This window comes from Paroedura picta, chromosome 11 (genome assembly GCF_049243985.1).
Source record: "Paroedura picta isolate Pp20150507F chromosome 11, Ppicta_v3.0, whole genome shotgun sequence".
In the NCBI taxonomy this organism is placed as follows: domain Eukaryota; kingdom Metazoa; phylum Chordata; class Lepidosauria; order Squamata; family Gekkonidae; genus Paroedura; species Paroedura picta.
This window is the reverse complement of record NC_135379.1, coordinates 59,056,959-59,070,694: the sequence shown is the minus strand read 5'-3', so window position 1 is coordinate 59,070,694 and position 13,736 is coordinate 59,056,959. Positions and strand designations below refer to the sequence as shown.

The following is a 13,736-nucleotide window of genomic DNA, read 5'->3' as shown; positions in this document are numbered from 1 at the left end:
GCTCCCATCTCACAAGTAATACGGCAGTCCCCCCTTACAGTGCTGAGTCCAAACTGGCAGAAGCTGTTAACTGTTTTGTAATTGGCAGGGAGGAAAGAGCCATTTCAAGTTTCAAAGCCATGAAAAGGTTTTGGAAGATGCCGTTTATAATGGTAATAGCTTTTAAAAGTGTGATTGGGGGTGTGAGCCGCAAATTGGGCTGCAACATAACATTTGGCGCATCCGCTGGGGGCAAGAGGAGGATCTTGACTGGCATTAAATGAAATGTTTCAGTTAGACAAAGATGACGCTGTTAAAGAGAGCTAAATAAGTATGTTTAGAACGTTCTCTCCTTCAGTAATTATTGGCAACTGAATGTTCCAAGACTCGTAAACACATTTAATGGCAATGACATAGCAGAAAGGTAATTAACAGATGTGGGGTTGGGTTCAGGGTTTTTTAAATATTATGTAAATAGATCAGCGATAAAACACAGAGAGAAAAAGATACAGGTCGCTTTTTGGCCTGTTTGTAAACACGGACTAACGCCTCATCGGATTGCTTTCTTTTCACTTAGGCGGCTGCCGTAGTGTTTTCTCCAGTAGGCAGAGGGCCTTGTTAGAAAATGAAATGCAGCTTGTTAAAGACTTTATGGCCTGTTTATGACGCCTTTATCATTTTTAAAAATCCTGGCATTTTGTGTGCAGCATCACTAATTTCCCCGGGAAATCACAAAACCGCAAAATCTTGTATATTTATTTAATGTTCGAATCTGGTGAATGTTTGGAAAGCAGAGGGGTTTATCTTGGCATGACAAAAGATTTTGTCTTACCCGTTTCTAATATCTAAGGCAGGGGTAGTCAACCTGTGGTCCTCCAGATGTCCATGGACTACAATTCCCATGAGCCCCTGCAAGCGTTCGCTGGCAGGGGCTCATGGGAATTGTAGTCCATGGACACCTGGAGGCCACAGGTTGACTACCCCTGATCTAAGGGACCAAGTGAAACCCAGAACAAGTAGCGGGGTAAAGGATTTAAACCCAAGGCAGTTAAACTGGATAGATACGATCGTCAATCACAATCTACTCTCAATCCAATACCGTTGGGCAAGGGTTGGATAGCTGGTTGGAGAGAACGGCTTGGTCAAGAGATACCACAGAACAAAGTGGGAGTCTCTTGAACAGAACAGGCGGTGCTGCTTTGGACCACAGGGCATGAAGTCTAAGGTGGGGACTTCTGGTTGCCATTTTCTACTTCCGGTTCTTAAGGTAGCCAGACTGGCGACTACTAGAATCCATCCCTTTTCTGTGGTGGCTCCCATGCTGTGGAATGGCTTGTGCTAGCCCAGTCTTGCCAGATTTCAAAAGCAAAGAAGGGTCAGCCCTCGCCAGGACTTGCATGGAAGACCACCAAGAAAGATAAGAGTTGCTACGCAGAGGCAGACAGTGGCCAAACACCTCTGTTGGTCTCTTGCCTTGACAACTCTACAGGATCACCATAGCTCATCTGCAACTTGATGACACTTTACACATACACACTGTGGAAGAAGGGTTGCACTGTACTTGTGCACCTTTTTAAGGGCTGCACTGTACTTGTGAATAATCAAGGAAGAATATGAATAAAATTAGTGGGAGGGAAGCTACAGGAACCAAATTAAACAGAAAAGAAAGAACAGATATATCACCTGAAATAAATCCCTCATTATTACGTATGTTGGTGTATATCTTTAAAGAGCCTTTTGTGGCACAGAGTGGTAAGCGGCAGAAATGCTGTCTGAAGCTGTCTGCCCATGAGGTTGAGAGTTCGATCCCAGCAGCCGTCTCAAGGTTGACTCAGCCTTCCATCCTTCCGAGGTCGGCAAAATGAGCACCCAGCTTGCGGGGGGGGGGGGGGGAGGGTAAAACAGTAATGACTGGGGAAGGCACTGGCAAGGCCACCCTGTATTGAGTCTGCCATGAAAATGCTGGAGGGCGTCACCCCAAGGGTCAGACATGACCCGGTGCTTGCACAGGGGATACCTTTACCTTTATTTTTTATATATCGTTAAAAATCATGAACAAAGTGCACTGTTTTTATATGGTCACATAGGTATCTAAGTATATATATATACTCCCCTTCCAGATTGTCAAAAACCTGTTGATTGATCAATCAACAGGATAGCTTTAATTTGTCAAACTGAACCCAGCAATTAACTGAATAAAAGCTGCATCCCTTCCAAAAAGTAATTTCTTTTAAAAGCACAGTAAAAGGTTGGTTACAAATAAATGTTTCAGTGAGACTTATCTAGAGGTTAAATTGATTTTTTGTGTAAATGCATGACCTGTGATTTTTTATTCATTATTCCCCTAGCTCCTTCTGCCTCCAGGATGCAAACCCTTGAGATACTGGGAGCCATCTCATATGTCCCAGGACTCTGAGTGGCACCAGAGAAGGCTCCAAATCATGACGCACTCAAGCAACATAACTGATATGCAATAAATATAGAATAAGGTACCATTTCTGTCTGAATCGATATGGAAGGATAATCCCTAGTTAAACACCATATTTCATTTCAGAGCTTCAGATGTGATTTTGTGGTTTATGAAGGTGGCAGTGCCTTAATATCAAATTATAGTTTTGAAGTCCTATTGAAAGTGGAAAAGGAGGGGAGAGCATTTTGTACGTGGTTTACAAAGGGGGTTGGGAAGATTTTTCAAAAAAGAATCCCGATACAAAGTTAATCACACCACGTAGACTTGGGTTGTGACCGGCAACCCCCAAGAGATGGGAGTGGGGAGGCTTGGAGACTTGCTGAGACAGCATCCCATGGGTAGCTGGGAATAATAAACACAGGGGACCATGGAGAAACATAATCCCTGGCCTGCAGTGATGTAACCATGTCATGGGACACTTGAGGATGTCCCCAAAATTCTGTGGTAGCTTAAGGAAATGCTAGAGCACCCTGTAATGTAGTGATGTCACCTCTGGTTACACATCTGGAAATGATGGCATTTCACCATGGGATTCCATTATCCCCCCCCCCCATTAAATCCAAGGGTTAGATCTACTGCATGTTCATTTCATAGAATCATAGAATCACATAGTTGGAAGGGGCCATACAGGCCATCTAGTCCAACACCCTGCTCAACGCAGGATCAGCCCTAAGCATCCTAAAACATCCAAGAAAAGTGTGTAACCTTTGCTTGAAGACTGCCAATGTGGGGGAGTTCACCACCTCCTTAGGCAGCCTATTCCACTGCTGAACTACTCTATGAAATTTCCCCCCCTGATATCTAGCCTACATCATTGTACTTGAAGTTTAAACCCATTACTGCGTGTCGTCTCCTCTGCAGCCAACGGGAACAGCATCCTACCCTCCTCCAAGTGACAACCTTTCAAATACTTAAAATATTTCAGCTGTTTATTGACCCCAGCTCTAAGATACAGATAACTAAAACTGAATCGAGCAACCCCATAACAATGTGAACATACATACAAGCGAGAACAATAGGAGGTTCCCACCAGTGCACACAATGGGGCAGTTTCACGATGAGCTGATTGGATCTGGCAGTCAGGACCCAGCCGCATATTGACCAGTAGTGACCTGAAGCTTAGGTCCTCAGCAGGATTACATACACAACGCTCCTCTTCTTGCCTCACTTCTCACCGGAGTGAGGGTGAGCGATGGAAGGCGGGGACACAAGTTTTCTTGCTCTGGTCACATCCCAGTTCGATTACTGCAATGGTCTTAACCGAGGGCCACCTCTGAAAATTGTTTGGAACCTTTAATTATGCTGAAATGTGGCAGCCAGGTTGTGGTTAGGGACTGGATAGAGGTAAGGTACCCCACCTGCACTGAAGAAGGTGAGCCAACTGTTCATTGGTTGTTAACGACACAGCTCTGGACAGAAAGAGCTTCAGAACACAGTCCATACCACAATCCTCTTTAAAACTGAAGTGAAGCCAACAGGGCACTAATTTATTGACTTATTTAAACAATTACATCCTGCCTGTCCTCACAAATTAAAAGCCACAAATAAAAACCTCAACGTTTAAAGCCAACAAATAAAGCCGTAAATAACCCCTCTCCCCTATAAACCAAAACATGCCCTGGTAGCCATATGAATATGCCTATGTGACACTAAAATCTATATGGTTCTTTCTATAAGTCAGAAAAAGAGGTTAGTATTTCCTTTTGGATGAGAGGCTAATTAAGTATGGGGAGGAGGAGAGAGAAAACCTGATATCCTTAGACCCCTAATTATGTGCTTAAAGTAAAAGATAAAGGTATCCCCTGTGCAAGCACCGGGTCATGTCTGACCCTTGGGGTGACGCCCTCTAGTGTTTTCAGGGCAGACTCAATACGGGGTGGTTTGCCAGTGCCTTCCCCAGTCATTACTGTTTACCCCCCAGCAGCATTTTACTGACCTCGGAAGGATGTAAGGCTGAGTCAACCTTGAGCCGGCTTCTGGGATTGAACTCCCAGCCGCATGGGCAGAGCTTCAGACTGCATGTCTGCTGCCTTACCACTCTGTGCCACAAGAGGCTCGTAAGAGGCTTAGACCCCCATAATTATGTCCTTAGACCCCATTAGACACTATGGTGGTGGTGGGGGGTGAGGAACAATGTTGGGCACAGATTGGAAAAACCCGAACGTCTGTGTTTCCATATTAGCCAGCCCCAATTTAGACCCCATTAACCCCTGTTTCAAAAAGTGAAAACCAGTTTCCTGAGGATTCCATTGCTGCAGGGCAAGTGAGGGGGCAATTCAGGTCTGTGCCTGAAAAGGTGAATTTGAGTGTGGAAATGGACACAAAACTCGACCCTATACAAATGCCAATCCGATACAAAACCCCCAAGTGACAATCTTTCCAATACTTAAAGAGAGCCGTCATGGTCCCTCTCAATCTCCTCTTCTCCAGGCTGAACATTCCCATATCCCTTAGCCTTTCTGCATAGGGCTTGGTCCCCAATCCCCAGATCATTCTTATTGCTCTTTTCTGCACCAACTCTATTTTGTTCGTGTCCTTTCCGAAGTGAGGTCTTCAGAACTGTGCTCAGTACTCCAGGTGTGATTTCAGCGTGATGCTTCTATCGATACAACCCAGGACTGCATGCAAACAGGCCTTCATCATCTCGCTGTTCAATGGACATGTGAACCGCGCCAACTGAGGGGCCCTGTCTCAGGAGGCCACATTTGGGATAACGTTAAGAGGAGCAAGCTATAAATTATTTAGTTCATTTTTACTATGGGGAAGGAAATTTTGATTTTCTGTCATGGGCAGAATGGGACGAAGGAATGGAACGAAGGAATGGGACGAAGTACTGCACTCTGAAAACCTTATATGATGAAATGTTTGTAAAAAGCATCAGCTAAATAATGCAAAGCTGAAATTGCATAGACCCAAGCATGTGCTACTAAAATGGGATTCCTGAAATTAGAAAGATGGGGGAAAATCGTTCTTACTATGATGTATTACAAGCTACATACGAAAAAGCATAATTTCATGTGCCATTGCTTCATTTCAAAGGTTTGCTCTGTGTAGAGATGCATCAAATAATTCCATAACAAAAATAACTTCAGCATTGAAGTTTCCATATGTTACAGCAGACAATTTTGCAAGGAAGGTGGTAGGAATGTGGGGAAGGAGATGGCAAAGGAACGAGGACATCGTTTCCAAAGCCTGTAAAAATATAGAAGCAACTACTTTGGATTCAACAGAGCATTCTGTATTGTTTTCCTTATTAATGATGGCTGTTCTAGTATCCCGTGTACTGGGTGGGAAAGAGAAAACCAGACTAGAAAGGAAAAGAACTGAGACATGGGGAATGAAATAATTTTGATGAGCAAAAGTTATGTCACAAAAGATGACAAAAGAGCTGTAGCCAGATCAGTGTGAAATGTACAAATCAGGCTCCCCCATCATGCGTGTAATCTAGGGCTCAAGCCACATCACATCCCAAAGACCCCCGGGTATGCTGTTTGCACCAGGGCATCTTGCCCCACCTCTTCCTGCTCCCACAAGGAGGAGCATTTTGCCAGTGACACTTTGTTTGCCCTGAATTTGTGCTCCTGCATGGGAGCTGGGGAAGCGAGGTTCCACCGTGCTGTGTGGAAGCTGGGGGATTTTTTTTGTTTAGGAATGCAGTATTGTATGGGAACACAATACCACATTCCTAAACAACAACAACAACAACAAAATTCCCCAGGTGGCTCCATGGCTTGACTCTTCCCCTGCCTCATGGGCCTACCACAACATAGTCCCTGGAGGGCTTGAGTCGGGCCAGGCCTGGGATGGTCCTGGTCTGATGTTGACACTGAGCGGAACCGTGAATCTGACTTGCCACTGGGCAGCAGTAAGGGAGGACAAATTCCTGGTGCAGAAAACGGCAAAGTGAACATCATTCTGTATCCATTGACTTCAATGAACTTTGAACGCTAGGATTACACTGCTAATGGTCTGCTTTATTTCAGATGCATCATGCACGTCCCGTAGTTCAGCAGTCCCTAATAATGCCATGAATTAATGTCTTAATTCTAATTGTCAGCCTGCCACTATTGATCCAAACATCAGCAGGCAGATTACAACAATGAAAACTGCTAATAAAAATATGAAATATATCTCGTTATCAAGTCTTTCAGAGCTATAATCACATATTTGTAGAATCACCAAGAGATGAACATGGCATACAAAAGGGTGTTTTTTCCATGGGGAACTCAGAAGCAGTGGGCGGAACACTCAGGACACACATGGATGAAGCCAATGAAATAATCTAGAAACTAGTTGCCTGCCCCCACAACCCAGCAGTTAGAGGTATATTGCTTTTGAACATGAAGGTTCTATTTACCTATGCTGGTTATCAACAGCTGATAATAAACCCGTTTTGATGGACTTGTCAAGAAAGCCTGCTGAGTTAGAAGCCACATCCGGTAGAAAACAAGTCCCAAAGGTGCCTTGGGCATTGCATGTTTTCTTTTGCCTGTTTAGAGCCAACCGAGCATGTAGGCAGAACCTGCTTTTTCATTTTACGAAGAAGACAGATGGTAACACAGTTTTTACCCTGGCTTTCTGCCCCCATGGAGCCACCAACTTGAACAAATTTAAAACAAACACAAATCTTAAAAACCACTGAAACCAATCTACAAAGGCATCCCCAAAACAAGTTAAAACCAGAACCTACAAGAAGTACAAGATTAAAAAAAGGAAAACAACAGCTAAAATATCAGGGAGGAAGGAGGGCAAGACCAGTATGGCAGCCCAAACTTACCACTGTTTGTGATCGGCGTCGCAGTTGCAGTAGTACCTGGAATCGGTACAGTTCCGTTCTATGCCACAGGCGCATTTTTGGATGCCTGGCCCTGAGCCGCCCCAGTAGTAATGCTTTTCATTGGATTTCCCAATCCACCAGGTGTGTGGGTTGCCCTCTGTGAAGAGAAGGGAACGCAGATTGAGTTATGTGGGATGCAGCAGAGATCCCAGGTCTGTAGCCGGCATCACGTTATATCTTAGCTGGCCGTAGGTATATCTGGGGGGGGGGGGGGAAGGCACCGATGAAACATGAATACAGTTTAAAAGGTTAGAGCCACAAATAGTTACTGCCCACTTTGGACACATATATTTGGGGAATTTGATACTTTATTACTAATGTCTATGGCTAGCATGTAAACCGCCACGAGCCGGTGCTTATGGGAGTGGCGGTCTAAAAATTTGAAAATAAAATAAATTTTAAAAAGAATAAAGGTGTGTGTGGGTAGGTCAGGCTTTCTCAAGCAGGGTTTTGTGAAACTCTGGGGTTTCTTGACAGCCCTGGAAGGGTATCACAGATGGATGGGAAGTTAATTAATTTTTTCTATATTTTGAAAATTTGTTAAAAATTTATTGGCTGATATAGAATCATAGAATCATAGAGTTGGAAGGGGCCATACAGGCCATCTAGTCCAACCCCCTGCTCTACGCAGGATCCTAAAGCATCCAAGAAAAGTGTGTATCCAACCTTTGCTTGAAAACTGCCAGTGAGGGGGAGCTCTCCACCTCCTTAGGCAGCCTATTCCACTGCTGAACTACTCTGACAGTGAAATTTTTTTTCCTGATATCTAGCCTATATCGTTGTACTTGCATTTAAACCCATTACCGCGAGTCCTTTCCTCTGCAGCCAACGGAAACAGCATCCTGCCCTCCTCCAAGTGACAACCTTTCAAATACTTAAAGAGGGCTATCATGTCCCCTCTCAACCTCCTTTTCTCCAGGCTGAACATTCCCAAGTCCCTCAACCTATCTTCATAGATCATCTTCATCGCTCTCCTCTGTACCCTTTCAATTTTATCTACGTCCTTCTTGAAGTGAGGCCTCCAGAACTACACACAGTATGATCATGTCTGGCCTGGATGGGGTGGGAAGGGGAGGGACCTTGGGTGGTCATGTCCATAGTTCTGCTTCTCAATCCTGTTCTGCACAATTGCACTACTTCTTGGGTTTTTGGAAGCCTGAAGAATGTTTCAGGATAGAAAAATTGTTTCAGGATAGAAAAACTCAATGATAGAAAAATTGAAAAAGGTTCGCAGAGGTAGTTAGGTAGCCAATTAGCCAAATTAGTTGCTAGGTAGAGAGTTGGCTTATTTTTAGGATATTTTAATTTTAGAATTTTAATGAGTAGTTACCTATGTATTCTTAACCATGTTTTGAACTGCCTTGAGCTCTATGGAAGAGAGGTGATCTAGAAATTGGGGGAAATTAATAACTGGACAAAGGTATGGTTTCAATCACATGTTTAGCTGTACATGTGTGAACTGTAATGTGAGAATTATTCAGGCAATGTGTAAAGAGAGATGGATTGCACATGTATTCGTTTCGGGAGGGGCTGTGGCCCAATGGAAGAACCTCTGCTTGGCATGCAGAAGGTTCAATCTCCAACATCTTCAGATTTAAAGGACCAGGGCAGGAGGTGAAAGATTTCTGGCTGAGACCCTGGAGAGGTGCTGTAGACAATATTGACCTTGATGACCACTGGCTTGATTCAGCATACGGCAGCTTCAGTGGTTCATGTGTTTGCTGTAACTTCTGAACCACGTCAATGCCACTGGAGGTGTCTGTTGTTCAGTTGGTTGGACTAAACAATCAACAACCAAGCAACCTTGCCTGAAATGATAGGTTTGAGTTCTGAGTGAATGGATATCGAATTAATTCTTTGAATTCTATGGAAGAGGCATTCAGGCCCACTCAATTATGGCCACTAAGGGTCTAGTAAAGACCATTCTGTTCTGAAGAGCTTGTAGGGATTAATTTCTCTTTTAGAACAGTCAGCAATTTTTAATGGGAAAAATGGTGGCTGCTATTGGTTTTTACCATGATAACACCCCCTTAATACACTGAATTTTATTGATGTCCTGTTTTATTGTTATTGTTTCCATTCTTTGTAAGGTGCCTCGAGGGCTTTTGAAAGACATTTTCGCAAGACACACATTTTTAAATTAAATAAGCCAACTAGCACAGCATTTGGGGTGTTTACGGCTATTGATACTGATAAAGTTAAGCATGTCCATCTAGAAAACTATATTTATTTTACGCCTCATAGGCTTTCTATGTTACAATAAGAGTAGACTCATGGGCCAACATGGTTTTTAATTGACATAACCTGTAGCAGATCCAGTGAAAACCTGCTTGATCAAAATATAAATCAGGATCTACATATTTAGAATCTGCCTTGCTCTGAAAACCGTACTGAGCACAGTTTGGCACAGTATGAATATGCAAAGGAGCCGAGCACCAGTTGCTTAAAGAATAAAATAATTATATTTAGGAAGAGAAACAACTATGTATAGAAACAGCAAAGAAGAGACCTAGTTAATGGTTCTAACTGTTATCTGCAGTGGAGAGCCAGTTTGGTGTAGTGGTTAGGAGTGTGGACTTCTAATCTGGCATGCCAGGTTCGATTCTGCGCTCCCCCACATGCAACCAGCTGGGTGACCTTGGGCTCGCCACGGCACTGATGAAACTGTTCTGACCGGGCAGTGATATCAGGGCTCTCAGCCTCACCCACCCCACAGGATGTTTGTTGTGGGGAGAGGAATGGGAAGGCGACTGTAAGCCGCCTTGAGCCTCCTTCGGGTAGGGAAAAGCGGCATATAAGAACCAACTCTTCTTCTTCTTCTTCTTCTTCTGCTTGTGTGACGCAGAATGTTAGACTGGATGGGTGATATGCCTAATCCAACTTGGCTACTCTTCTTACATCAGATAGTGATATGGTTTGGGCCATTTGTAGTTTTTTCAGGTCATAAATTGTGCAGGCTTGAACATTTTACTTAATGGCCAGGATACACAGTGAGCAACTTGTGGGTAATTCAAAGCACACTGAAATGGTGGTACCCATACCCAATTCCATGTTTTCAAAAGAACTGCTTTCAAGTCCAGTCCCTTAGGATATGCATGCATCTAAAAATGGTGAATATATGGGACGTTTCCCAACAAACATAGTTATACGGTCTTTGCACTGGAAACATGAGCTTTTGGATATTCAGAGCACCTGTGCCCCCTTATTAATGATATATTTTAAATTGTTGTTTGTGCATTTTTCTCCCTGTGGAGGACACTGTTTTTCCTCTGGTGGGAACAGCGTGCAGAGAAAATGGACAGAGACTGTTTGTATTCCCACAGGTCACTCAAGCCGTAAAAAAGAAATCCTGCCTATTTGATAAAATACATCTCCTTGAGAACCATTTCATTTAATATGAAAACATTCCTATCAGAGTTAATGTAGTATGAATGAAACTCAGAACAGTCAATAACGTATTTATTTCTGGCATAATAGAGGAATGTATGGCTTTCGGGGGACCATTCTGCCTTCTAGTGAATATTTAATAAAACCTATTATTTCAAAATACAGTGGCTTGAGAAAGAAAGAAGATTAATTTTATCACTCCAACTACATTCTTCACAGCTTTTCCATGTGCCTGAGTGGGGCATCAATAACCAAATCAAAAGCTCATTCATGTGCTTGAAGTGACAAAATGTTCAAGAGAGCTCAATGACCTTTAGGAGTTCAGAGGATGATGCTCATCTTCCAGTCTGAGAGGGCTACAGTTCCATATCCAGTCAGGCTGACCAAAACCGTTAGACTGAATGGGGCTATATTGTATTCAAGCCAGATAATGCACTTTCAATGCATGTGGGAAGTAGGGTGCTGTCTGCACTCACATTTCCCACTGTCTCTCGAATTCTGATCAATCTGAACCCGCATCTTGCAACAGATCTGCAACGGTTCTTTTTTCTGACTTGAAGGAGGAGCATGAGGTGGCTTGTTGATTATTGTTTTCCTGAGTGGAGCAAGTGGGGGAGGTGGTAAGTGGAGGTGGCAGTCTCAGGAAGAACAATGGAGGCTTGGCTGGGCTAGGAGGAAGGGGAGGAAAGAAAATCTGAAAGGCAAATGTCAAAAGAAGGAAGAATAGATTTTCAGATCACTTTTGTCCAATTGAGCAGATAATATCCACTCTTGGATATCCCAGAGAAAAAGTGGTGTCACTCTAGAATGGAGCTGATGGAATAATAAACCTGATTGAAATAAGACTGGAAATCAGATTAGGCGCAGATTGCTCTTTTAAATGCAAGCTGATAGAGGATAAAAAGCCCAGCGCAGATAAGACCTAGATTTTCCTATTTTACACAGGCAAATCCAGCTGCAAAAGCATAATAAAAGTGTGTGGAATGTTTGCATATCACTAACTAGAATTACACCTTTCTAAATCCATTGAACTTAATGGGCTTAGAAAAGCATAGCACTGTTTAGGGTTGCACTAGAGATGACAAAGAATGCATAGGCTGCTTCTACACAGACCTTCAGCTCCATGACTTCTACTGCAGCAGTTTTTTTCCCTGGCTGCCACACAACAGATTTGTGACCCCATTCCCCTTCCCTGCCTTGTAGCTCATTTTCCCAAATCTACTTTGATAGATCTTTCCAGAAAGCCCAGACAAGCCTGATGACATCAAATCTCATAAGCTAACCAGGGCTGACCCTGGCTAGTAATTGGATAATAGACCTCCAAGGATTGGGGTGGTAGTTCCTTCAAGGAACACTAAGGGTCATGACATGGAGGAAGGCAAGAGCAAACCACCTCCAGTTGTCCCTTGCCTGGCTACCAGACAATCAATGGATCTCTTGGCTATACTACACAAGCCATACAATAAATAAATCCAGAAAAATCATATTCAAAGTAGGGTTGGTCACACTTTGGATGGGAAGATGAAGATTTCTGGTACTCCCCATGCACATACAGTAGCATTTCCCTTTCATTTTCCCTTTTGCACTCCATTCTTAGACTGCAAGTACAACGATATAGTCTAGATATCAGGAAAAAAATTTTCACAGTCAGTTCAGCGGTGGAATAGGCTGCCTAAGGAGGTGGTGAACTCCCCCTCACTGGCAGTCTTCAAGCAAAGGTTAGATACACACTTTTCTTGGATGCTTTAGGATGCTTTGGGCTGATCCAGCTTTGAGCAGGGGGTTGGACTAGATGGCCTGTATGGCCACTTCCAACTCTATGATTCTGTGATTCTCCCACTCTTACCTATAGCATGTGTTTGGCCAGTTCTTTTTTTACCACATCATATTGCTATATAGTGTCATGACACTATATCAATATGTGTACATTACAATTTTTCTCAAGCAGCCAGCAAAAAGCAGCCCAACAGCAAGGGGAAACTAGCAAGCACTAGGGGATACCATGGAGAATTGCCCTGACTCCCAGGTGTGGAAGTTTGAATGCATTGCAACAGCTATGAAAGCATAACAGTGAATTGTTGACATATGGAGCAGAATGGAACTACACAGTAAAAGCCATTACTAGAACCCTCCATGGATTATAATCCTGTTCATAGGCAGGCTGATACAATATCAACTTCAGTGGGATCCAGCTTGCCTGACTAGGGATGCAGTTTTTGTGGAGGCCCCCAAAGGAATCAACAGGGAGCCAGCTGCCAGTCCAATGGCACTCAAGGTGAATTATTTATTGTATGTGTAATGTAGCCAGGAAATGCAAGGACTGTCTGGCAGCCAGGCAATGGACAGCCATTTCCTGCCTCCATGACATGACCCCCTAAAGTTCTTTGGAGGAACTACCACCCAAATCCTTGCCTAGGCTATCAAGGTGAATATTGCCATGGAAGGCAGGCTGGATCCCAGAAGCAGCGACTGGACTGCCAGGTCCATGGCAAGTTGCAAAAAAGGAGCAAGAGGACCTTCATATCTGTGCAACTGCTTTCTCCCCTACATCCCTAAAAGGAGATTATGTTCTAACTCACAAGATTTGCTAAAGGTTCCTGGCCCCAGACAAGTAAAGTTGGCCTCAACTAGAGCCAGAGCCTTTTATGTCCTGGCTCCAGTCTGGTGGAACACTCTTCCAAATGAGATCAGTGCCTTGCATACAGCTTGATTTAGTGGTTAGGAGTGCAGACTTCTGGCGAGCTGGGTGACCTTAGGGTTGCCACAGCATTGATGAACTGGGGCTGGGTAAGTGGAGACATGGCTTGTAGGTAAGCACACCAGGTTGTGAATTGCGGGGAGGAGTTGCAAGGGATGCATAAATGTCCGCTTGCAGTTAAGTTTGTTAGTTCTAGCAAGGCACATCCCTGTTTTTGTTCACTGTTTTCTTCAATAAAGAGATTTTTTTTTCTTTGCAATAGATCTGCTTCTTGGGAACTCAACAGAGGTTCAACAGCTTTCCACTGTGACCCTCTTTGTTATAGCTATGAAAACCAAGCAAGTATGAAGACCCTCCATAACAGC

General features: G+C 43.6%; 1 protein-coding gene across 2 annotated transcripts in view; it reads right to left on the bottom strand.

The window, feature by feature from the left end:
- The window catches only part of CNTNAP2 (contactin associated protein 2), a 1,139,689-nt gene that overhangs the window by 178,334 nt on the left and 947,619 nt on the right, over window positions 1-13,736 (bottom strand). For both annotated transcript variants that reach the window (XM_077304685.1, XM_077304684.1), the window contains exon 14: window positions 7,227-7,383. In XM_077304685.1, coding sequence (XP_077160800.1) covers window positions 7,227-7,383 — 157 coding nt within the window. The remainder of the gene's footprint in view (window positions 1-7,226; window positions 7,384-13,736) is intronic.